Genomic DNA, 24,868 nt, shown 5'->3' on the forward strand with positions numbered 1-24,868 from the left:
GAGCCGTCCAATGGAAGGCGGGTACATTCCAGACGCCCAATGTTGCGGCGAGCAGCTGGAACGCTTAAAAGGGGCCGCATTATGTGTGTGAACTCATTCTGTGTCTTTAGTGGATAAGTGCAGAGTTCGATATCATGGCAAGAACCAAGCAGACCGCCCGTAAATCTACCGGTGGCAAAGCCCCGAGGAAGCAGCTGGCTACCAAGGCTGCTCGTAAGAGCGCCCCAGCTACTGGCGGCGTCAAGAAGCCTCACCGTTACAGGCCCGGCACCGTGGCTCTGAGGGAGATCCGCCGTTACCAGAAATCCACAGAGCTGCTGATCCGTAAGCTGCCCTTCCAGCGCCTGGTGCGGGAGATCGCTCAGGACTTCAAGACCGATCTCCGCTTCCAGAGCTCTGCTGTCATGGCCCTGCAGGAGGCTAGCGAGGCGTACTTGGTGGGTCTGTTCGAGGACACTAATCTGTGCGCCATCCACGCCAAGAGAGTCACCATCATGCCTAAGGACATCCAGCTGGCTCGCCGTATCCGCGGAGAGCGCGCTTAACTTAAACGGAGCGCTCCCAGCTTTTTCCCCAAAAGTACCCAAAGGCTCTTTTAAGAGCCACCCAAGTGTTTCAGTTCAAAAGAGCAACTGTCCTAGTAACCCCCGAGCTTTTTTTACGTGCTGTGTACAATGCAAATAAGTAGATTGAGAATGAGGTAACACTGGCGTTCAGTTCCATATTTGCCAAGCAGTACAAACAACAAAAACAAAAATACTGCTCTTTGACAATTTTATACACGTACAAATCTGTAGGTGTGTCCATGCGCTTATACGACTGTAGGTCATAGTCCAACACAATAGCATAACTACAGACAGGAAAGAAATTGCGCGGGGAACTGAACAGGAATGCGACAGAACCCTACAAAACTAAACAAAACATACCTGGCCAATAAATTTCCCCGTAGTGGGACTAATACAGAAATATTTATGATTCTGAAATAGAATGATTATTAAACACAATCAACACTTCTGAGGCGCCGTCCAACTAGCTTTCGCCCCCACTCCTTTTCTAATTATTCCAGCATTAAACTAAAGTCATTCAAGTAGTTTTTAAAAGCTGAAATCATTAGCGAACCGGAATGCTTTCATTATTACTGGGTTATAAGGCAAAACTCTTCTGGTGGGTCTGTGGGGGGCTCTTAAAAGAGCCGTTGGGTTTATCGTTGTTCGAGTCGAGCGTTTAGCCTCCGAAGCCGTACAGGGTTCGTCCCTGACGCTTCAGGGCGTAAACCACATCCATGGCGGTGACGGTCTTCCTCTTGGCGTGCTCGGTGTAGGTGACGGCGTCCCTGATCACGTTCTCCAGGAACACCTTGAGCACGCCGCGGGTCTCCTCATAGATCAGACCAGAGATACGCTTGACACCGCCACGGCGAGCCAGACGACGGATAGCTGGCTTGGTGATGCCCTGGATGTTATCGCGAAGCACTTTGCGGTGACGCTTAGCGCCTCCTTTACCGAGACCCTTTCCTCCTTTTCTTTTTTTTTTAAGAAACTTTATTTGGTTAGCAACAATTCAACATATAAAACAGACAGAGCCCCTTTTCTTTTAGAAACTTTATTTAGTTAGCAACAATTCAACATATAAACAGACAGAGCATAAGCAAGACAGCATATACATACACATACCTTAACACCTTACAAATCAAAAATGTCCCACAAGTCAGCGTCTTTGAATGGCGTGTTCAACGTCCGCAGTCTCTTTAGTTCAATTTTAATTTGTTTAAAAACGTCTCTGCTGGACACGAAATGTTGGTCTATGGTCATCCGACATCTTGTTTTCCAAAGTTTAGACTTTACAATAGCGATGATAAACCACAAGAACTCATGTTTCCTGTTATCTACTTTTTCATCAAAAATCCCATATATTATAGATTTCATATGTATATTTATTTCTAAACCCATATCCTTAACCATCTCCCACACTTCTTGAGAGCGATAACAGTTGAATAAAAAATGGTCTAAAGTCTCTTCTTCTTGGCAATTTGGCATGGGGCATAAAGTGGTTTTCACAAAGCAGCTCCATCTTACTACAGCTCTCACTGGCAGCCTTCTTACGGCCATCAGCCATGAGAGATCTCCCTGTTTGTCAGAAAGTTTTTTACACAGAAGATTTTTAATACACGTGTCATTTTCTTCTCCTACAAGATTTCTAAATTCTACCTTTGAGCCGTACTCTTCATCAGTTATTAACCCATATATCTTTTTATTTGAATCATTAATCCAATCAGACATGCTGTTTAGCTCTTCACTTGAGGGCTGAAAAGAGAGTCAATGGCAAATAGAGCGCTGTACGTGCCTGTTATGCTCCTCTACAGGACCTAGTTGAAACCAAGGCACGGGAGGAGGAGCCACGCACAACAGACACTACAGAGAAAACAGCAACACGATGGAATCAAGGAAAACACACAAAGCAAATACTGCCCACGAAATAAATATCACTCGTATTATTATAACTATCACTATCACCAATACTTTTATTAGTGGTATCATTTCACAGCCTTATAATATTATCAATACTCTATGTGCAATATGCTAAAATATACAAAGATAAAGATGTTTTGGTCTTTTATTTATAGTTTATTTTCTTAATTTTGTGAAGAATAGAATTTGTTTTTTATCTTTAGTATTATGCAAATTGTCTTTGTAGTAATAAGTAACAAACTGTAACCCTGTTAAGTAAGTGATAGGGTTAATACCTTGTTTTGTAATTCTCCCCTTATTACTTCTTTTCTTGAGGGCCTTGCTCTCCGTTTGCTGCTGCAGTACTGTGAATTTCCCTGCTGTAGAACTAATAAAGGGTTATCTCGTCCTATCTTATATCATGTCATTTTAAGTCGAAACATCAAAAATTATACAGAGCACAAAAGAAATATTGAACAGGCAAAGAAAGAAAGAAAATTTTTCATTGTGATAAAATTCATCTTAATTTAAGGCAAATTTAGGTCACTGTGGTTTGTCCAGGCTGCTCTACACGTAAAGAAAAACACTGTTATGAAGTAAGAAGTCTAAAAGAATAAAATAATATCAAAAGGTATGAATATGTATGAGTGTGTGTGTGTGTGTGTGTGTGTGTGTGTGTGTGAAAGAGAGAAAGAGAGAGAGAGAGAGAGAGAGAGTATTATATACAATATCCTGTGGTCAAACTGTGAACTGGCAAGTCTGAGAAAGACCGCTAGACTCCTTATTGTAAATGCTGAAGTACTATACGAAATTATGTGGTTTGGTCGTTATAATTACTGTAAAAGTATTGTAATTTCAGTTCCAATTTTATTTATGCAAACTCACAAACACAGTAATTCAATAAGTCATTCAGCTACACAATATTTCCACATATGAAAATACCTCTTATTCTACTATTTGCAGGTTCACATTTTGACCACACGAGGGCATCCAAGCTCCATCGATGACAAATCGCCCTCAGCCCAAAACACCTGGGGCGAACTGTCTGCGCTGTTTTCGCTTCTCTAATCAGCGAATTAATAACTAAACCACAAAATGGGTGCTGCTATGGTCCGAGTGTCTTCTGGTTATTTTGTTTTTAATTTAACAGCAGTTTTGAAAAACGGGAAATGGGTCAGTTCTCGTTTTTTGGTTCTTTTATTTTCAGTGGAAAAATCAAGAAATAGCTTCATTTTACTGTTTCACAAACTAATCGTTAAATCAAATATGAAACAGTGGAATAAAGGGTCGTATTTAATTCATCCATATTAAAAAATTCCTATCGTTTCAACCGGAAATTAGCGGTCAAATTGCACGTGTTAGCAGAAGCTCAGAAATCACTGAGATCAGGCGATCGGGTTAAAAATGATAAAGACAGAAAAGATGCATTAGTGTTGAGCAGACAGGCCTAATCCTGGCATTTTAGGAGACTATATGATGTTTTTACAGCTGTTTCTATATTTGATGTAGTTACTGTATCAGTAGAAGCTGAAGCGATATGAGGAAGAGACTCTTAAAGACTCCCGTCATTTAACAACGAAATCATAGAGAAATAAAAGTCCCGCTGCTCAGTAATGATGAGGAAATATAACACTGTAATGTGGCGCCGTTAGAGGAGAACTTCGTTATAGCATCTGTGTTTCTGCTCCAGATGTTGTGGGGAAAATGATTTGCAGCTTTGCTCCAGATTTGGAGACTTAAATAAAGCCCAATTTCTTTTATTGAGATTAAGACTCTCCAGAAAACAAGCGCTAATCTGAGTTGGCCCAGGCGTCAAACGACAAACCCACAAACATCCACGCTTTTATACTCATTTTTGGCAAGCAGGGGTCGACATGTGTGTCACGCATCCCCCTGGTTCTGACTATTTAGAGGACACCATTTCCCAGGATCCTCTGAGTGAACATATGACCATGATGTCATCCCACACTACCTATCAGAGATGTGCCTCACCGGATCACTGATTCTGTTCACCTGCTCTGTAGACCCCTGTAGTCGTGTCGTCATTTTGTGCTCTTATGCCCATATTAGGAGCTCCGGCTCTGAGCTCCATTTCTCTATCGGCCAGAATGAACAGGGTTTTCGAAAAATCGCCTCTAGCGCCCCCTGTGTTCAGTAAACATGTCCAGAATCCGATACGTTCTGTCCTGTGAACGTTCTTCTCTCGAACACCACTGGATCCTCTGAATTACGAGGTCGTTAAAGAGTTGAAATATGAATATTGCTACATGTAAGAAATGTATTTTAAATTAGATTTTAAATGCCATATTTAAAATCAATATAAAGGACAACATTTGTTGTGTAATTCTTTATTTTCCCAGTTAGTACAATTATAAACCCTCACTACTTATATTTATGATATGAGATCAGGTTTATGAGGTTTAATGATAATGAGTAGCTTTGGCCAATAATTGATTCAGAATATCTAATTCATTAAACCATATAAGTGCTGATATTATAAATAATTATTATTCTTTTGTTCTCTTTAGGGTACTTTTGGAATTTTTATTGCTTCTTCTTACAAATGAGACTAAATCTCCAGTTCGGTAGAGAGTGAGGTGGATGAGCTTGTCAGCAGGGCAGTTTGGCCATGTTTTAGTTGTAAACCAAACAAAGAGAATATGGATGTTAACAGTGTTACACGCTGTCTGTGCAAAATATAGTTAACATTATAAATTATAAATGTTTAAGTAATATTAGAAGGTAGCCTGGTTGGTAATAGTATGGTCACTATATTGTGGTATATGTTAATTATTGGGACAATGCAAGCTTTTAGGTGAAGCTCTGTTATGGTCACATGTGATGTCATCATAACTGAATGAATCATAATCATATTGTAATAATTATGCAGACAATTCTGTCTATATTGATATTATTGTCCAAGCTTGATGATATTTGAGATTTATAATCAGTGAGATTCATGAAGTTTATGGATTATGAGTATATTTTGAATATACTCATAATATATAATATAGAGTCTGGTGTGGGGACTGGTGTGTAGTTGGCCCCATACTTTGTACTGTACATTCTGTAGATGTCATCAAGACCACCATGAGACTTTTGATCCCACCTGAAACAAAGGAGTGAAGGGATATAAATTATCCCCTGTAATCAAATGTTTGTTTTTTACTACATAAAAACTGTTTCAAGAATATATTGGTTTGGCTTTGTGTCTTTGAGGCCTGCAGTATGTTTGTGTGTGTTTCTTCTACTCATGGACATCATGGAATCTTCGAGGATGAGGATGTTCACGAGGAATCACATCATCTTTGTTCACTAATCAGTGAATTGTGTTTAATTATGTGGCAGAACAAAAGTCTCCATTATAATAGTTTTGATAAGTACTGACGAATATGCAGTTGCTTGCATAGTTTGTCTGATTTACATGTAATTTGCATAAATGTGTAAAATGCTTTCCTCCAAGTCTGTGCTAGGTGGTGGAAGACTTAAGCATGGATAGATTAATGACAGGGCCTATAGGTCCAGTGCACAGGGGCCTCTGACCACAGGGCCCAGGGTGGCTAAGGCCCTGTCCACCACTGGTATTAACATCTGTCTGAAGTGATCTGATTTCAAGTGGACAGCGAGACATAAATGATGAAGTGTTATCTGTTCTCAGCCCATACGTGGGTGTGGCTCTTATTTCAAGCTTTATATTATCATTCACAGGCAACAATTTGATAAATTAAAAGCCTTTGAATATACATTGAAAAAATACATTAAATAAAGTCCAGTTAACTCTCTTAACTCTCTCTCTCTCTCTCTCTCTCTCTCTCTCTCTCTCTCTCCCTTCCTGCCTCTACTTTAGCTTATTTGTGGCATGCTGATAACTGTTATTTTTATATATATATTTTTTTCATACTCTGAATGTTTTTGGCTGTGATGGACTGGCAACCTGTCCAGGGTGTATCCTGCCTTCCACCCAATGATTGCTGGGAAAGGCTTCAGCTAATCTCACGGCCCAGAAGGATAAGTGGCTTAGAAGATGTGTGTGTGTGTGTGTGTGTGTGTGTGTGTGTGTGTGTGTGTGTGCACATTGTTAATTAAGCTTTTAAGTGTGAGATCATGTCTCTTTATACAAATGTGTTCACATTTTAAGAGCTGTTTTCCTATTTTTATCCATTCTATTATGTTTCCTTTTGTTTTCCTGTAATTCTATAATTTATTTTTTATATGAATTCGATCATGTTTCTATTTGAATTCCGGTGTGTGGTCTTCTTCTTTTTACCTTTTGAAGTTTATCACATCACATAAACTATGAATGATTGTTTTTCATGCACTTATAAATATTTCTTAGTCCTGCTGTAATAAATTACCCAACAAAAGTCATGATGAACCAAACAACACGTTCTATACCCAGCTAACATCACCTCCTTTCAGCTTTGGTTCCCAACCCTGGTCCTGGAGCCCCCTGCCCTGCACATTTTAGTGTTCTGTCTGCTTTCAGCACACCTGATCCACCTGATCAGCTCATTAACAAACCCTTCCTGAGCTGAAGCTGTGTGCTACAGCAGGAAAAGCATTAAAACATTCAGAACCGGGGGTCCAGAACATGTCATCATAAAATAATTATCATAAGGCTGTGCACAACTCCGCAATGTTATGATCTGAGCATCAGCGTCACCTGAAGAGCATCGCTAGACCTGTTATATTCTGATTCCAACCACTATCAAAATCATATCCAGATCAATGAGGAACGAGTCTCCAACTGTGTCTGTACAGAACCAACAAACCCAAATGACCATCCTGTATATGTGGCTTAGCCTTTGATTTAAATGTTTATTGTATTGTGCAAGCATTTCATAAATGAATCTATATATTTCTAAGCTGAAAAAGAAAATGCACAAAGATGTTTCATGTTTTGCATACATTTTGATTTTTGTACTTCACTCACTGTTTCTTTAAGATTATATCCTTAAGTTCAATATTAATGCACTAAGGTTATGATACTTCTTATGAAAATAATTGTTTATTGTAATGTTTACATTATTTTTGTATTTTTCTTTTTCAATTCGGTTATTAAATTATGAACTTGCGGCTCTTACAATGCATGTTAAATGAAAGGTTGTGAAGTGCTGTCACAGTTTCCCCAATGCTCCTTTAAGTGTGCCTGTCTCTTCCCCTGTGTTGCAGCCATGTGCTTTTGTGTTTGACCCGTCAGCTGCTGCCTCCAGATGCTCCAGCTGCCCATGCTAGGCCTCCGAACCTGTTAGCTGATGAGCCTCCTGACATTTTGGCCCCTTCACCCGCCTTGTATTGTCCCGCAGCAGCCCAGGACATTGCTGTTGTACAGCAGCTGCTCAGGATGTGGCAGTTGGTTGCACAGACGTTTGCCCCTCTGCCCGCCACCCTTCCAGTTCTCTGCCCGGCCTAGGAGTTCACGTTCTGTGTGTTCCCCTGTGTCTGTTCAGTCTCTTACCCCAGGGTTTGTTTCTGTTCCTGTTTCTCTTACTGTGCCTGTTACTGCTCATGTTTCTGTACCCGTTTCTGGGTTTGTGTCTGTCTCTGTTCCTGTCACTATCTCGGTCTCTGTTACTGTCATGATCTCTGTACCTGTTTCTATAGTTATCCAGTCCCTTACCCAGTTTAATTACTGTCCCAGTCTAGTGTTATGTCTCTTTTTCCAGTCTGGTGTCACATCTTCCAGTTTTCCATCTGCCATTCTGTCCAGTGTCCAATCCCCTGTCTAACCTGGGTCACACTGTAAATGGCCCTTTGTATTTGTCCCTCAGAGCTGCATGTTAGGTGGTGGGGCTCTGTCACAGTTTCTCCAATGCTCCTCTGAGTGTGCCTGTTTCTTCCCTGTGTTGTAGCCATGCTCTTTTTATCCATGTGCTTTTGTTTTTGTTTTAGTTCCTTTGCTCCACCCTTTTCCTTGTCTTCCCTATTAGGATTCCCACCTGTTTGTACTTCCTGTCTCCTCCCTATCCCAGGTGTTCTCAGTTGTTTCTCATGTATGTTTTGTTGTATGTAATTGTTGCCTGTCTGCCCTGTGTTTGGGTTGCTCTGTGTTTTTTTTCTTGGTTAAAAGTCTTTTAGTAGTTTATGCCTTGATTAAATATTCCTTGATTAAAAACAAAAGAGATAAAAATGCAATTAAATTGAAAACTAAAGTACTGTTTTATTTATTAATGGAAATTTTACTGAGTGATGTAATTAAACTGCTGGCAAAATTAATATCATTTGAAATTAATAACTCACTCCAAATTTAGGTATTTTGACCAAACTCTGTTGTGCACTGCAGTTTCTCATTAGATTGAATGAGATTCTTTACATTGTTCTATAGAGTCATAGAGTTCAGTAATCTGTAGAAGGACATTTCCCCTGGACCCAAGCCCCCAGTGAGCATGCCTAGGGCAAAAGTGGCAAGGAAAAACTCACTCTGAGCCAATCGAGGAAGAAACCTTGAGAGGAGCCGAGACTTACTGGGGGAGCCAGTCCTCCTCTGGCCGGCGGGGTGTCTGATTAGAGTTTAGAGCTGGGAGAGCTGATCTGCTCTCCAGGGCTCGGAGACAGAGTGTGGCTGCAGGAGCTGTGGAGCTGAGGGAGGAGAGAAGGACATGAGTTACACACAATAATTACTTTCTCTCATACAGTAACAAATAAGCACTACTCTGCCTTCGCTGGGCAACCTGCTCCTTCGTCATTAAGGTGACCTTCCCGTCGTCACATGACAGCCAGCATGAATCTGACTGGCTAGAGCAGTCACTCAGGTAGTGTCCTGAAGGAGAGAGAGAGAGAGAGAGAGAGAGAGAGAGAGAGAGAGAGAGAGAGAGATACAGGTGTGAAAAACAGAAAGAAATAGTAATGTGAGTATTTTTACAGTGACTTCAAACGCAGCACAGCCAATCAGTTTTCAGAACCAAAGAGAATTCTAAATAATTCTAAATGAAACTATTTTTTTTTTTTTTAAAAGCTGCCTATTTGTTTGAACTAGCCACCAGGGATCTTTTCTTTGTGTGTAACCACTGGCCCAGAGATTCTTCCTGGGGGAAGGGAGTCAGAACACACACTATGATACAGTGCATGCAGGGGACTGTAGTTCATCTCAGCGTGAAACAGGCTAATAAGAATAGAAAATTAAAATGATTTTGTGGGCCGTATAGAACCGTTTCATGGGCCTGACTTGGCCTGCTGGCCTTGTGTTTGACACATGGGAACTAAACTTATACTAGCTGCATGGCAGCACCCAGATTATAGTTTAATTTTTAATTTTTCTGATCAGAGTGCAGAAAACAATGCAGAACGTCCGCCCCAGATGTTTTGGGCTGAGAGCAATTTGTCATCGATTGAGCTTAAAAGAGAAAGTTTCATACGTGGAAATATTGTGTTGCTGAGTAACTTGAATTATTGTGTTTGTGAAGCTGCGTAAAGACAATGAGAATAAAGTGACAATAATTTTAGAGTAATTACAACAATCAAACCACGTAATTTCATACAGTAGTTCAGCATTTACAATCACAATGCTAAAGGTCTTTCTGTCTATCTTTACATTTAGACCAGCCTAGACGAGCCCACTTTGACTTGTAATTCTGCTTTTTTGTTTTCCTTAAATTAAAATGAGCTGTATTATAATTATTTCTTTCCTTTTTTTCTTTCTTTTTTTTTTTATTTTCCTTGCTCTGATTACTTTTGTACTTTGGACAGTTTTTTACAACTTAAAAGCACATGCGACTTAGAAGGCTGTGAAATGACACCACTAATAAAAGTATTAGTAATAGTAATAGTTATAATAATACGAGTGATATTTATTTCGTGGCAGTATTTGCTTTGTGTGTTTTCCTTGATTCCATCGTGTTGCTGTTTTCTCTGTAGTGTCTGTTGTGCGTGGCTCCGCCTCCCGTTCCTTGGTTTCAACTTGGTCCTGTAGAGGAGCATAACAGGCACGCACATCGCTCCATTTGTCATTGATTCTCTTCGCAGCCCTCAAGTGAAGAGCTAAACTGCATGTCTGGTAGAGGAAAGGGAGGAATTTGTATAAACAATAAAGATATAGTTAAGACTTGTATTTTATCAAAATATTTATTTTTATCTTGCATATTTCCACCTACAGATAAATGGCTCAAAATTGTGAATAAATTATGTTGTAATTTTATATGGGATTCTACTACAGAAGAAACAAAACGAAACTTGCTATATAAGAGGAAAGATTTGGGGGATTAGGAGCATAGATATCGCCATTAAAACCAAAATTTCTGTGTGTAAAATCATTGCAAATGGTATAAATAGACAAGCAGATTGGATTGGAAATATTACCAATTGGAAACAAAAAAAAGGGTCGTGCTAGAACATCAGTACCCTATTATAAGTTGTTATATGGTGATTTTATAAACAAATACAAACATTTAGATATTGATTGGATTAATGATTCAAATAAAAAGATATATGGGTTAATAACTGATGAAGAGTACGGCTCAAAGGTAGAATTTAGAAATCTTGTAGGAGAAGAAAATGACACGTGTATTAAAAATCTTCTGTGTAAAAAACTTTCTGACAAACAGGGAGATCTCTCATGGCTGATGGCCGTAAGAAGGCTGCCAGTGAGAGCTGTAGTAAGATGGAGCTGCTTTGTGAAAACCACTTTATGCCCCATGCCAAATTGCCAAGAAGAAGAGACTTTAGACCATTTTTTATTCAACTGTTATCGCTCTCAAGAAGTGTGGGAGATGGTTAAGGATATGGGTTTAGAAATAAATATACATATGAAATCTATAATATGTGGGATTTTTGATGAAAAAGTAGATAACAGGAAACATGAGTTCTTGTGGTTTATCATCGCTATTGTAAAGTCTAAACTTTGGAAAACAAGATGTCGGATGACCATAGACCAACAATTCGTGTCCAGCAGAGACGTTTTTAAACAAATTAAAATTGAACTAAAGAGACTGCGGACGTTGAACACGCCATTCGGGGACGCTGACTTGTGGGACATTTTTGAATTGTAGGGTGTTAAGGTATGTGTATGTATATGCTGTCTTTCTTATGCTCTGTCTGTTTATATGTTGAATTGTTGCTAACTAAGAAAAAAAGAAAGGGAGGAAAGGGTCTCGGTAAAGGAGGCGCTAAGCGTCACCGCAAAGTGCTTCGCGATAACATCCAGGGCATCACCAAGCCAGCTATCCGTCGTCTGGCTCGCCGTGGCGGTGTCAAGCGTATCTCTGGTCTGATCTATGAGGAGACCCGCGGCGTGCTCAAGGTGTTCCTGGAGAACGTGATCAGGGACGCCGTCACCTACACCGAGCACGCCAAGAGGAAGACCGTCACCGCCATGGATGTGGTTTACGCCCTGAAGCGTCAGGGACGAACCCTGTACGGCTTCGGAGGCTAAACGCTCGACTCGAACAACGACAAACCCAACGGCTCTTTTAAGACCCCCCCCCCGATTTTGCATTCCGACTTGCTAATGATTTTACCTCTTAAACACTGATGGAATGACCTTAATTTGATACTGAAATAACTGGGAAAGGAGTGGGGGCGAAAGCTTAAACTAGCTGGACGGTCCCCCCTAAAAAAGTTTAAAATATTTTAATCTTTTAATTTCAGAATCAAGGTAATCGTTTATTAGTCTCACAACGGGGAAAGTCTCAAAGCACTCAAGAAAAAGCTTTTAAAAAAGTTTTAAAATTGAACTTTATCGGAATCGAGCTTAATTGGCCAGGTACGCTTACACATACAAGGAGTTTGAGCTCTCAGTGCACAGTATCCGACAAACACTTTGCAGTAGTAAATAAAATAAGAATTAAAATAGATAAAAAATAAATAAGAACAGAGTGCGTCCTACCACACACAAACACACACAGTCACACATTTAAACCTTACATTGTGCCGAAAATATGTGATATATTTCATGCGCTTTCGTGAGTTCATAATCGTATAACTGATAGGAACGTATGTATTAGATAGGAATGCGCGGGAAGGCGAACAAAGGAAAAGTCTTGAGCTGGGAAGAGAAGGAGGGGGAGGGGCTGGGCGTTGCCCGCAAGTCGAACGATTGATTGTTGTCCAATGATCGTTTGTCTGCGTTCAGAAGGGCGGAGCTATAATTTGAATACAGGAATACAGGAAACATCCAGGCTTTGTTTTGAGTTATAATGCTTCTAAACCTCTTCATTATTATTTTGTTCTTTTCTTGACATGCATGCATGTATTTACGAATAAAAAAACAGTGTGTGCACATCTGTTATTGTAAGAGCTGTTTATGTATTCTTTTAATATCCTTTTAGAATTTATTGCTTCTTGGCCTTTTGACTAAGATCAAGTGTAGTATCTGTTCTAATAAGTTTAATATTTGATACGTCCTCTATATGAGGGCTACACATGAAATTGATTTTTACAACAAGGAGACGGAAGAGGAGCTTGCTCCGTCCGCTCCACGCATCGACCTGGTATTGCAGTTCTTCCGAGAACGGTGCACCTCCTTTAGAAAGCCCCTCAACCCCATCTTCAGCATGACCTACAAGGGGACTGTGGTGAGCAGCTGCATCATTGCCTGGTTTGGGAATTGCACTGCCTCCAACCGCAAGTCCCTACAGCGAATAGTGAGGACAGCTGAGAAGATCATCGGGGTCTCTCTCCCCTCCATCTGGAACATTGCTGCTAATACAGTGTTTGCACTTTCTTCACTCTAGTACTGTGTACCTACCTCAGGAACTGCTGTGTTCACGTATGTTACAATCTGACTGCGTAAACTCACAGATCACAGCATGTTAAATAATCTTTGCACCTTATTCCACTACCTCATACTCAGAAATGAGTGCTGTGTCGGCGCTGCACTGTCCTGTCTGTTTACTGTGTCTGAATGTCTGTTTTATTTATTGTATTTATTGTATTGTTTCTGTTTGATTTTTTTTTTCTTTGTATTGTCTATTTTGTTCCTTGTTGCACCGTGTTGTTCCTTGGAGGAACGTAATTTCACTCCACTGTGTACTTGTACATAGATGGAATGACAATAAAAGCCTCTTGACTTGACTTGACTTTAAGGCTTTTGAATAGTGGAATAAGAGGAGGTCAGTGTGTGTGGTACAAATGGAAAGAACTATGAAACTGCTTCAAAAATAAAAATTATGAGTATAAAAGTGAAGGTTATACTGTATGCCCTGCAGAAGTATGTTGAATGTAGAGTAAGCAAAACTTTTTTCTTTGTATTATTACTATTGTTGTTATTGTTTATGACACAAATAAAAATGAAATAAGAGTAAGTTAAAGTAGGCAAGATGCTAGGCCTTATTATGTACAGCCAGGCATTAGACTCATGATGCAGTTAGAGTAAGTAGGCCTTAGGCTAATGCTGAAGTGCCACAGAGTACAGGTAGGTAAAGAGCTAAACCTTAGGCTATTGCTGCTGGTAAAATAAGCAAAAGTAGTTTTATATAGGTTTATCACTAAGCCTCTGGCTTCTATTAATAAAGGTAGCTGTGGAGCTTTCAAACTAGGCCTCAGGCTTAAAATGTAGATGGAGTAAATGATAGCAGGTTAGAGTGAGTAGCAGTAGCTATGGAGCTAAAGTTAAATGATGTTAAAGTAGGGCAGCGCCTCAGGCTTGTGAAGGAGTAAGAGTGAGTGAACTGAGATGTATAGTTAGATTTATGATGAAGTTGTAGAATGACAGCAGGTGCAGAGCTAGGCTTTTAGCTAATGATACAGTTTAAGCAAGCCAAAATCTAGCCTTTCATCTGTACACTGGCTGAAAATGTAGTTAGAGTAAGTTATATTAGGTTTTTGGTTTATGGTCAAGTTGGAGAACGTGAAAATAGGTTTAGGGCAAGGCCTTAGGCTTATGATGAAGTCAGAGTAAGCAAAGGGAGGCATCTAGCTAGGTTTTGTGTCTTTGTTGTAGTAAAGTAAATAACAGTGGATTCATGAGGAGGTTGGAATAAAACATAAATCTAAGGTGTTGCTCTATAAGCCCTTTTACTTACTCTGTATATATTTTAAATCTAATGCTTATGATGAAGCTAGTGTAAGCAAAAGTAGGCTTTCAGCGAGGCCTCAAGTTTATAATGTAGAAAGCTTAAGTAAGTGTTGCCATAGAGCTCAGTCTTAGGTTTATGAATAAATAAGAGATTGTAAAAGTCAGTGTAGGGTGATGTCTTAGGCTTCTAAAGAAGTTAGAGTTAGAAAAATGAGATTTCCAGTAAGTGATGGTAGGTTTAGAATGAGGCCCTATAGGCTTGTAGTGTAGTTAGTGTGAGAACAAGATGTTATAGTGCTACAGTTAAAGGACTACTTCACAAGCCTGAGGTAATCTTAGGGCAGGGCCTCAGGCTTGTGAAGAAGTAAGAGTGAGTGAAAACTGAAATTTATAGTGCTCCATTAGACTTATGATGAAGCTATAAAATTAAAATCAGGTACAGAACTAGGCTTTAAGCTCATGTTGTAGTTAGAGTAGGCCAAATTTGTCTTACATCTAGCCTTCAAGCTTAAAATGTATTTAGAGTAATAGTAAATTTAGAGTTAGGCCTTTTTTGAGGTTTATGGTGAAATTAGTTAAAGTGAAAGTAGATTTAGGGCAAGACCTTGACTGTTGCTGAGGTCAGAGTAAGGTGATGACCCCTCCTTGCCCATCCCAAATGGTTACACACCATTATCTCCAACTTTCATGACTACTTTAAATACCATTATATCCAAACCTTACAAAGTTTCTTTTATTATCGTTCACATCATTGTTAACGTCATAATTTTTTTTTCTTATCAAGAATGATTCCATTATTTCCAAACCAAAAAGTAACATATTTTCAAAGATGATCACAGGCCAAGGCCACAATCAGGCTAAGGCCTTTACACTTTATTGACTTCGTGTATTACTACTATTCAATATGGTTACAGCTAGGTCTGTCTACGTATGTTCTTTTCTCCTTCAAAGACATTTTAGTCTTAAAATGGAACAAACAGGTTCTTCTCTCTGTGTGTGCCTCTCCTAGATGTGGCCTACTTGGCCCACACCACTGCACTTTGCGTTCACACTCAGGGTCACCCACACACACAAAGCCATGGAGTATGGAGAGCCATACAAGTAAAATATCATGATATAATAATGTTTTCCATATGAGATTTGGGTTATTTCACACTTGTCAAGTCAAAGTTCATTTACATTTTGTACAACAGCACATCAGCAGAGAGCAGGCTCTGGCTCCGCGGGCCGCCGACCTCACGCCTGTGCTTTACTCGCTCCAAGAGAGCCCGTTTTACACATAGTCAACGAGGCGCTCGGTCGCTGGAAGTTCGCCCACGCCCTCGCCGAGGCTCTCCCCGAACGCGCTGTTGAGCTCTCCGAAAGTTCACGCCGCCGTTTGCCACCGTTTTCCACCGATTATCGCGCCAAATACGCCGTCTTTTGTTCGGAACGGCGACCGCCCGGCGCCCTTTTGAGATCCCCCTGTAAAACAAGGCGTCGCTGTGCACCCATTCCCGGTCTGGGGACACACGGCAGAGCCTCTTCTAGAGGATCGAGCCGTTGGACGCTCGCCAAGCGGCGCATTCTGTCGTATTTTGCCCGATAAATGCCACGAGAAAACACAAATCTGAGCGCGTCACTGAGAGAAAGAGGCACAGTGCCCGCGTGGTTGAGTCTACACCGTTCTCATGTGCCCTTTAAGGGGCCGGCTCCCCGCCTGAGAGGGAGGTTCCTCTGAACAGTGCAGTTTGTGCTCATTCTCGCTCCGTTCGCAGCAAAAGCAGAACGATGGCAGAAGTCGCTCCCGCTCCAGCCGCCGCGCCGGCCAAAGCTCCCAAGAAGAAACGCGCTGCCCGGCCTAAGAAAGCCGGCCCCAGCGTCGGCGAGCTCATCGTTAAGGCCATTTCGCAGTCCAAGGAGAGGAGCGGTGTGTCTCTCGCCGCTCTCAAGAAAGCCCTGGCTGCCGGCGGCTACGACGTGGAGAAGAAAAACTCTCGCGTCAAGCTCGCCGTCAAGAGCCTCGTGACGAAGGGCACCCTGGTGCAAACCAAAGGCACCGGTGCGTCAGGCTCCTTCAAGCTCAACAAGAAGCAAGCCGAGGCCAAGAAAAAGCCGGCGAAGAAACCAGCGACCAAACCCAAGAAGGCGGCCGCCAAAAAGCCCGCCGCGGCCAAGAAGCCCAAGAAGGTAGCGGCGAAGAAGCCCGCGGCCGCCAAGAAATCGCCGAAAAAAGCCAAGAAGGTAACGGCGAAGAAGCCCGTGGCCGCCAAGAAAGTCGCCAAGTCTCCCAAAAAAGCCAAGAAGCCGGCGGCCCCGAAGAAGACGGCCAAGAGCCCGAAGAAAACAAAGGCGGTTAAGCCCAAAGCTGCCAAGCCCAAGGCGGCGAAAAAGGCGGCTCCCAAGAAGAAGTAAACGTGCTGTTTACCTTAATGTCCTGTTTCTCCTATTGAAAAAACGGCTCTTTTAAGAGCCACCCACATTTTCTTCTCAAAGAGTTAGATTTTCCTTCGTGCTGCACTCAAGCTTGTCATTACTAGTCAGTAGTGATATTACAGAAAACCGCCAGGCTCGTCATTATAATCGAATTGCCATTTGCATTTACATGGATGAGAGTAGGAGCGGAAATGGGGTAGAAAAGCAGCGAGGAAACAGGGACTTTCTTTCATTCTGTCTTTATCTCTTTCTCTCAGTTCAGTTTAGGCTTACATTTGTACTGTTAAAGCGCTGTAAAAAAATCTATATCAAAAGGTAATAATAAAATAATTACAAAACCAAGATTGATAACAAAAAACAATTAACAAGAGAAAGTTTTATCAATTAATAATAAAAAAAGTATAAACAATAAAAAAAAACATTTAATATGTGTCTACACCATATAATTTATCTTTATCTCCCAAAGGATCTTATGTATTTCCTCTCTCTCTCTCTCTCTCTCTCTCTCACTCACTCAGACACACACGACGGGGAGGTGTGGGTGTGGGTTGGAGAGGAACGGTGGGCGGACCCTAAACGTCAACGACGCTAATACGATTGGTTGTTGGATGCCATCGAATTTAAGCCAATAGAAACGTAGCAGCTTTTTCATATGAAGGGCGTTCAGAGACTGAAGCTCTTTATTCCAGTTTAGTTCATCAAACTTAACTGAAGTGCAAAAATGAGTGGAAGGGGGAAAACCGGAGGTAAAGCTAGGGCGAAGGCCAAGACTCGCTCTTCCCGCGCCGGGCTGCAGTTCCCTGTGGGCCGTGTTCACAGGCTTCTGCGCAAAGGCAACTATGCCGAGCGCGTCGGCGCCGGCGCTCCCGTCTACTTGGCTGCTGTCCTGGAGTATCTGACCGCTGAGATCCTTGAGTTGGCTGGCAACGCCGCTCGCGACAACAAGAAGACCCGTATCATCCCTCGTCATCTGCAGCTGGCCGTTCGTAACGACGAAGAGCTCAACAAACTGCTCGGTGGAGTGACCATCGCTCAGGGTGGTGTTCTGCCCAACATTCAGGCTGTACTGCTGCCCAAGAAAACAGAGAAGGCGGCCAAGACCAAATAAATACGTTTCATTTTGTTTTTTCTGCTAAATTGTAAATAACCAAAGGCTCTTTCAAGAGCCACCCACCATAGCAACAAAAGTGCAGTTTTTTTCTCCTCGGCTTGTGCTAAAAAGTAGAAAAAAGCGACTTTCGATCGATCGTTATAGGTTGTTTACGATAGAATGAAATAAAACGGTCACAGCTTCACCACGTCCAACGACTGCATACTGAAACGTAAAAGCTCTTATTCTACTCGAACTCATGATGAATAAACCTACATGAACGTCTGTGTAACTACGCGAGTGAAGGTCAAGTAACAGGCGTGTAATAATGAATAAACCAAAAACTTGGCGGACAACTTCCAGTGCACCCCCCGTCCCCCTTCTCTTCCCAGCTAAAGACATTTCCTTTGTTCACTTTCCCGCGCACTCTTATCTACTGTCATGAACATTACATATTTTCCTATCTTATTACTATAACAAGTTTCGGTTATTGTTTCATTCCGTACACACACGCGTGCAAGTTATACGATTATGAACTCACGGAAGCGCATGAAATATATCACATATTTTTTGGCACAGTGCAAGCTTTAGAAGTGTGACGTATAAGCTCTTATTCTACTCGAATACAAGATGAATAAACCTACATGAAAGTCTTTATAACTACGCGAGTGAAGGTCAAATAATAGGCGTGCAATGATGAATAAACCAAAAATCTGAGTAACGTTACACCGGACGTGTAAAAAAGAAAAAAACAAAAATGTGGTACAGGAGCCCGCCAAGGCGTTGGGCAGTGTCTTGTGATTTGAAAATGTTGGCGCGGCAGAAGACGCCCAATAGCGTTTAGACAGCGCGTGGGGAGCCGCCCAATGGAAGGCGGGCACATTCCAGACGCCCAATGAGCGGCGAGCAGCTGGAACGCTTAAAAGGGGCCGCATTATGTTTATGAACTCATTCTGTGTTTTTGGTGGACAAGTGTAGAGTTCGATATCATGGCAAGAACCAAACAGACCGCCCGTAAATCTACCGGTGGCAAAGCCCCGAGGAAGCAGCTGGCTACCAAGGCTGCTCGTAAGAGCGCCCCAGCTACCGGCGGCGTCAAGAAGCCTCACCGTTACAGGCCCGGCACCGTGGCTCTGAGGGAGATCCGCCGTTACCAGAAATCCACAGAGCTGCTGATCCGTAAGCTGCCCTTCCAGCGCCTGGTGCGGGAGATCGCTCAAGATTTCAAGACCGATCTCCGCTTCCAGAGCTCTGCTGTCATGGCCCTGCAAGAGGCTAGCGAGGCGTACTTGGTGGGTCTGTTCGAGGACACTAATCTGTGCGCCATCCACGCCAAGAGAGTCACCATCATGCCTAAGGACATCCAGCTGGCTCGCCGTATCCGCGGAGAGCGCGCTTAACTTAAACGGAGCGCTCCCAGCTTTTTCCCCAAAAGTACCCAAAGGCTCTTTTAAGAGCCACCTAACTGTTTCACTTAAGCAGTAATGTTCCAGTAATCCCTGCGTTCTGTTACGTGCTGTGACTTACTTGGTCTGTGTGAGGAGAATGTGCAAGAGTGTGTGTATATGCGCTCGTACATTCTTGTTTTAGTTCGAGTGGATAGTTTGAATGAGTAGTGTCACATGCCGGTATTACACAGCTGTCTGCTCCGTACCAGGAATACAAGCTGTAAACTGTATTGTATTTTATTAGGTCTATGGGCATGGGTATAGGCGCTTAACATCTTAAGTATATTGGGCAAAAATACCTACACAAGAGTAAAACAAAAAAAAAAATTCGCGGGAAAATGAACTGGAATAAAAAGGACCATTCTCTCCACCTCCAGAAAACAGCGTGCTTTTTTCACTCACACAAGGCAAAAAGCTCTTTAAGCGGAAATGTGGGTGGCTCTTAAAAGAGCCGTTGGGTTTTTCGTCACTTGTTACTTGGAGCTCGTGTACTTGGTGACGGCCTTAGTGCCCTCAGACACGGCGTGCTTGGCCAGCTCACCGGGAAGAAGCAGGCGCACGGCGGTCTGGATCTCCCTGGACGTGATGGTGGAGCGTTTGTTGTAATGAGCCAAACGGGACGACTCACCGGCGATGCGCTCGAAGATGTCGTTGACGAACGAGTTCATGATGCCCATCGCCTTGGAGGAAATGCCGGTGTCGGGGTGGACCTGCTTCAGCACCTTGTACACGTAGATCGCGTAGCTCTCTTTCCTGGACTTTCTGCGCTTCTTGCCTCCCTTACCAGCCGTCTTAGTCACAGCTTTCTTGGAGCCCTTCTTCGGGGCGGACTTGGCGGGTTCAGGCATGGCTTTCTTTTCTTCGAGTAAAACTGAAAAATGAGGAGACGCGCCCGGCACCGGCTTATCTAGAATCCGAAATTCAAATTATAGCTCCGCCCTTCTGAATGCAGACAAACGATCATTGGACAAATGTCAACGGCTCACTTGGCGGACAACTCTCAGCGCCCCCCCCCCTCCTCCCCCAACCAAAGACTTTCCCTTTGTTCACCTTCCCGCGCATTCTCAGCTACTGTGTGTCATGTACAATAAAACATTCCCATCAGGTTTATTAATATAGGAAGTTTCGGTTATTTGTTTAATTCCCTACACACGCGCGCATTTTTGTGATTTTTCTTTTTTTTTTTGTTAAGAATAGAGCTTGTTTTTTTGTTTATTTATTTATTCATTTTTTTTATCTTTAGTATTATGCAAATTGTCTTTGCAGTACTAAGTAACCAACTGTAACCTTCTTAAGTAATTAATAAGGTTGATTACTTTGTTAGTTAATTCTCCTCTTGTTACTTCTTTTCTAGAGGGCCTTGCTCTCCCTTCGCTGCTGTAGCACTGTGGTTTTCCCCGGTGTAGAACTAATAAAGGGTTGTTTTGTCCTGTGTGATTCATCTCAAATCACATGTCATTCTAAGTCGAAACATCAAAAATGATACAAAGCACAAAAAAATAAACAGGCAAAGAAAGAAAGAAAAAAGAAAGAAAGAAATTTATTAATTTTAACACAGTTCATCTTAATTTAAGTCAAATTTAGGTCACAGTGGTTTGTCTGGGCTGCTCGAAATGCAAAGAACCCCACTGTTATGGAGTAAGAGGCCTGAAGGAATAATATAAAAGCTTTGGCAATACAAGTGTTAATATTTGTCATGCCAATAAAGCAACATTGAATTGAAAATATAATAACAAAACGTATGAAAATGTGTGTGTGTGTGTGTGTGTGTGTGTGTGTGTGGGAGAGAGAGAGAGAGAGAGAGAGAGAGGTGTATTCTGTACAATATATCACAATGTATTAAACAGTTTGCGTAGAGAATAAGTGCTACAGCTCTCATGCATGTCACTGATGAAGCTTGGGCGCCATCCTGTGATCAAACCGTTAACCGTCAAATCCGAGAAAGACCATTAGACTCCTTACTGTAAATGCTGAACTACTGTATGAAATGATGTAATATGGCAGATATAATCATAGCTAAATTATTGTAATTTTAGTTCCAATTTTATTTATGCAGTTTCACAAACACAGTAATTCAATAAGTCACTCAGCTACACAATATTTCCACATACGAAAATATCTCTTATTCTACTGCTTGCAGGTTCACATTTTGACCATACGATGGCATCCAAGCTCCATCGATGTCAAATTCTCCCTCAGCCCAAAAAACCTGGGGCGAACTGTCTGCACTGTTTTCTAATAGGCGAATTAATAATTAAACGTTTTTAAATGGTTTTAAATTGTTATTTTATTTTAATTTCAAAGGAAGTGTTGAAAAACGGGAAATGGTTCAGTTCTCGTTTTGGTTCGGTTATTGTCTGTGGAAAAATCAAGAAATAGCTTCGTTTTACAGTTTCAGAAAATCATCGTAAAATCAAGAAAAACAAACGACAGCGGAATAAAGGGTCGTATTTAATTATCCAAATTTAAAAATTCCCTATCACTTCAAAGATGATAAAGACAGAAAGATGCATTAGTGTTGAGCAGACAGGCCTAATCCTGGCATTTTGGGAGACTATATGATGTTTTTACAGCTGTTTCTATATTTGATGTAGTTACTGTATCAGTAGAAACTGAAGCGATATGAGGAAGAGACTCTTAAAGACTCCCGTCATTTAACAGCGAAATCATAAAGAAATGAAAGTCCCGCTGCTCAGTAATGATGAGGAAATATAACACTGTAATGTGGCGCCGTTAGAGGTGAACTTCGTTATAGCATCTGTGTTTCTGCTCCAGATGTTGTGGGGAAAAATGATTTGCAGCTTTGCTCCAGATTTGGAGACTTAAATAAAGCCCAAAACACCTGGACTGGCAGGAAAAAGCACAATTTATTTTATTAAGATTAAGACTCTCCAGCAAACAAGCATTAATCCGAGTTAACCCATGCGTGCAGAGGTCAACGCCTCCGCGTCTCACTCTCAGGAGGACTCCATCTCCCAGAATCCTCTGAGTGAATACATGACCATGACGTCATCCCACACGACCTATCACAGATCTCCCTAATCGGATCATTGATTCTGTTCACCTGTGCTGTGTATCGTATGACCCAGTTAGGATAGTTTATAAACCGGGCTTTAGCTTTCGTCATTGTGAGGTGTTGCTTTTGTGTTCCGTTCCGTCCGTTCCGTTCTTTTATTGTCTTTGTTAGATTTGACCTTTGCCTGTTTTGTAACGATGTCTTTGGATAAAGAACTGAGCAGTAGAGCTTCTTCGACTGTTTTTATCTGCGAGCGTCTGACTGATTCTGGCCCTCCAAATATTTCAAACTTTTAGATTTGCACATCATTATCTCCGGAAGTCACACTCACTTTGACCACTCTTATTTCCAAACTTTTGATCGTTTCTACAATTTGTCTCATTAGTCACATCATTACTAACATCATTTTTTTTTTGGTCAAAAATGCTTCCTTTATTTCTAAGCCAAGAAGTAAAGTCTGGAAATAATTATATAATAATTATATAATAATGAAGCCCCTCAGTGGCCTTTGACCTTTATTTGCTTCTATATATTATTTTAAATTTGTGTTCCAATTAAATCTATGCTTTTTTTTCTCTTTTTCAATGACACATTTAATATTTTATGGTCCAAACTGTGTTTTGCTCTCTCTCTCTCTCTCTCTCTGTGTGTGTGTGTGTGTGTGTGTGTGTGTGTGTGTGTGTGCGTGTGCCCCTCTCCAAGTCACAGCTTTTGATGAGGTCTTCTTGGCACAGACCACTACACCTCCTGTCCCACACTCAAGGTCCCTCATGGATACACACACACACACACACACACACTCACACAGTGATAAATGTTCATACTCAGCTAAAGCTATTCAGCACATTATCAAGAAATCTCCTCCATAGACTTCAGAAAGCCCACACTGAGCCCTCATATGAGGGAAATCGAAATCCACACTAAGCCCTCACCTGACACGTGCAGGGCTGCATGCTCGAAACACACACACACAAACACACACACAATAGAAACACACACAGCACAGTTTCAGAGAATCAAAAAAAAAAAATGTGGATGTGTTTGAACAAAAAATGCTGACATTGAAGTAGTTGATATTGTTAAATTAATAACATACACTTCAGTTTGTTACTATATATTTTTTTTTTCTAAACACAATATTAATGATTAATCTGCTGCTGATACACTAAAAGCTGATACTGAAATAATAATAATAATAATAATAATAATAATAATAATATTAAAAATAATAATCTGAAAATGTTACACAAGACATGCATAAAAATGTACCCGTTTCCTTTTATAACTCTTTTTTGCAGAAATTAAAACAACTGCAATAAATTCATATCGCTTATGATTATCAGAGTGCTGTTATAAAGAAAAGAATATATATGTAGAAATATCACTTCACAAAAATCCATATAAGCAAAGAGAAGCAAAATGGTAAGCATTTTGCAGAGTGTAACTGTACTGTATATGAATTTTGACATAAATAATGAAGAGTTTCTGACACTTTAGTGTTTTATCTGCTTCATCACACCTGATTCATCTAGTGAACTAGAGCATGTTGACTGGAACAGGCGAGTCAGAGCTGTGAAAACACTGAACTGTGCTGCACTCTGATCTTCTAGGTTTGAGAAAACTGTTGTTTACGGTTGTTTAACTTCACAAACAGCTCTAAGAGCAGAAACGTCCATCTTCTGTCTGAATGCTTCCTGCACAGTGTCTGTCCCAGCCCGGCCGAGGGACGGCGGAGACTCTGTCCGTCTCTCGTTCCAGTTGGTCCAGGGTCCCAAAGCCAGCTTAGTGAACGACTTCAGCAGCTCAGAGAGTTGACTCTGTCCAAGCCCCACCCACAGAGGCCCAGAGACACGCCTCCTCCTGAGCTCAGACTCCACCTCTTTCTGGTCCAGATCAGATTCAATGCGCAGAATAGCACTCCTGTTATCTCTCTTACAGTAATCCAGAGCGCTCTCCCAGCTCATACGCTCAGCACTGACATGGATCAGGGCTGATGAGGCATAAAACACAAACAGACAGGGATGTTTTAGAGTGACTGATTTACAGAAGGTATGTTGTGTTTGTGATACTGAGCACTGCTGAGAGAATCAGAGAGCTCGTATGGTCATGATTTACTGCAGTAACACAGTGAAAGATACAGCGCTGTACGGCTCTGTTTCACATTTCTCTTTACTCTGTTGTGCACAAAGGTCAATTAAATTACCTGTTTATTTGTAGATGCATGTATTCTGTACATTAGGGTTTATGAAATCATATTTCATTCTTAAAGTCACTTTTGATATCACGCTGCATCTGTTTATAGATCTTGCTTTAATATTCCACTAATCTAGTATACACACTTAAAAATGATGGTTTTTCAAAGGTTTTTAAATAGTTCTATATAGAACCATGAACACTGAATGAACCCTCTGCGTGATTACAGGAGTCTTTGTATCCTGAAAGCGTTCTTCAGTTTGATGCTGAATGTGCTGTAAATGGTTCTACATGAAAAGTGTTGTTCTA

General features: G+C 41.3%; 5 protein-coding genes and 1 non-coding gene across 6 annotated transcripts in view; 4 read left to right on the plus strand and 2 right to left on the minus strand.

The window, feature by feature from the left end:
• Positions 1-11,843, plus strand: part of LOC118796880 — a 38,625-nt gene extending 26,782 nt beyond the window's left edge. Inside the window, exons 3-4 of the mRNA XM_036556020.1 lie at positions 119-485; positions 11,509-11,843. Of these exons, the coding sequence (XP_036411913.1) occupies positions 119-485; positions 11,509-11,814 (673 nt within the window). The 3' untranslated portion in view covers positions 11,815-11,843. The remainder of the gene's footprint in view (positions 1-118; positions 486-11,508) is intronic.
• Positions 11,844-12,714: 871 nt separating this feature from the next.
• LOC118797569 lies at positions 12,715-12,905 on the plus strand. Its single transcript, XR_005005955.1, has one exon. It is a non-coding gene; the product is annotated as a U2 spliceosomal RNA (small nuclear RNA).
• Positions 12,906-16,108: 3,203 nt separating this feature from the next.
• On the plus strand, positions 16,109-16,826 carry LOC118796879 (histone H1-like). Its single transcript, XM_036556018.1, has one exon. It carries the CDS (start codon positions 16,168-16,170, stop codon positions 16,789-16,791), a length of 624 nt encoding a protein of 207 aa, XP_036411911.1. The 5' UTR covers positions 16,109-16,167; the 3' UTR covers positions 16,792-16,826.
• A 707-nt stretch (positions 16,827-17,533) lies between these two features.
• Positions 17,534-19,341, plus strand: LOC118796846 (histone H2A-like). Its single transcript, XM_036555983.1, has 2 exons — positions 17,534-17,902; positions 18,976-19,341. Exons 1-2 carry the CDS (start codon positions 17,534-17,536, stop codon positions 19,300-19,302), a joined length of 696 nt encoding a protein of 231 aa, XP_036411876.1. The 3' UTR covers positions 19,303-19,341.
• On the minus strand, positions 19,267-20,198 carry LOC118796869 (histone H2B). Its single transcript, XM_036556009.1, has one exon. The coding sequence runs from the start codon at positions 20,196-20,198 to the stop codon at positions 19,824-19,826; it is 375 nt and encodes a 124-aa protein (XP_036411902.1). The 3' UTR covers positions 19,267-19,823.
• Positions 20,199-23,617: 3,419 nt separating this feature from the next.
• Positions 23,618-24,868, minus strand: part of LOC118796845 (secretory phospholipase A2 receptor-like) — a 7,454-nt gene continuing 6,203 nt past the window's right edge. The window contains exon 5 of the mRNA XM_036555982.1: positions 23,618-24,356. Coding sequence (XP_036411875.1) covers positions 23,995-24,356 — 362 coding nt within the window. The 3' untranslated portion in view covers positions 23,618-23,994. The remainder of the gene's footprint in view (positions 24,357-24,868) is intronic.

The sequence above is a fragment of the Colossoma macropomum genome, unplaced genomic scaffold (assembly GCF_904425465.1).
Source record: "Colossoma macropomum unplaced genomic scaffold, Colossoma_macropomum, whole genome shotgun sequence".
In the NCBI taxonomy this organism is placed as follows: domain Eukaryota; kingdom Metazoa; phylum Chordata; class Actinopteri; order Characiformes; family Serrasalmidae; genus Colossoma; species Colossoma macropomum.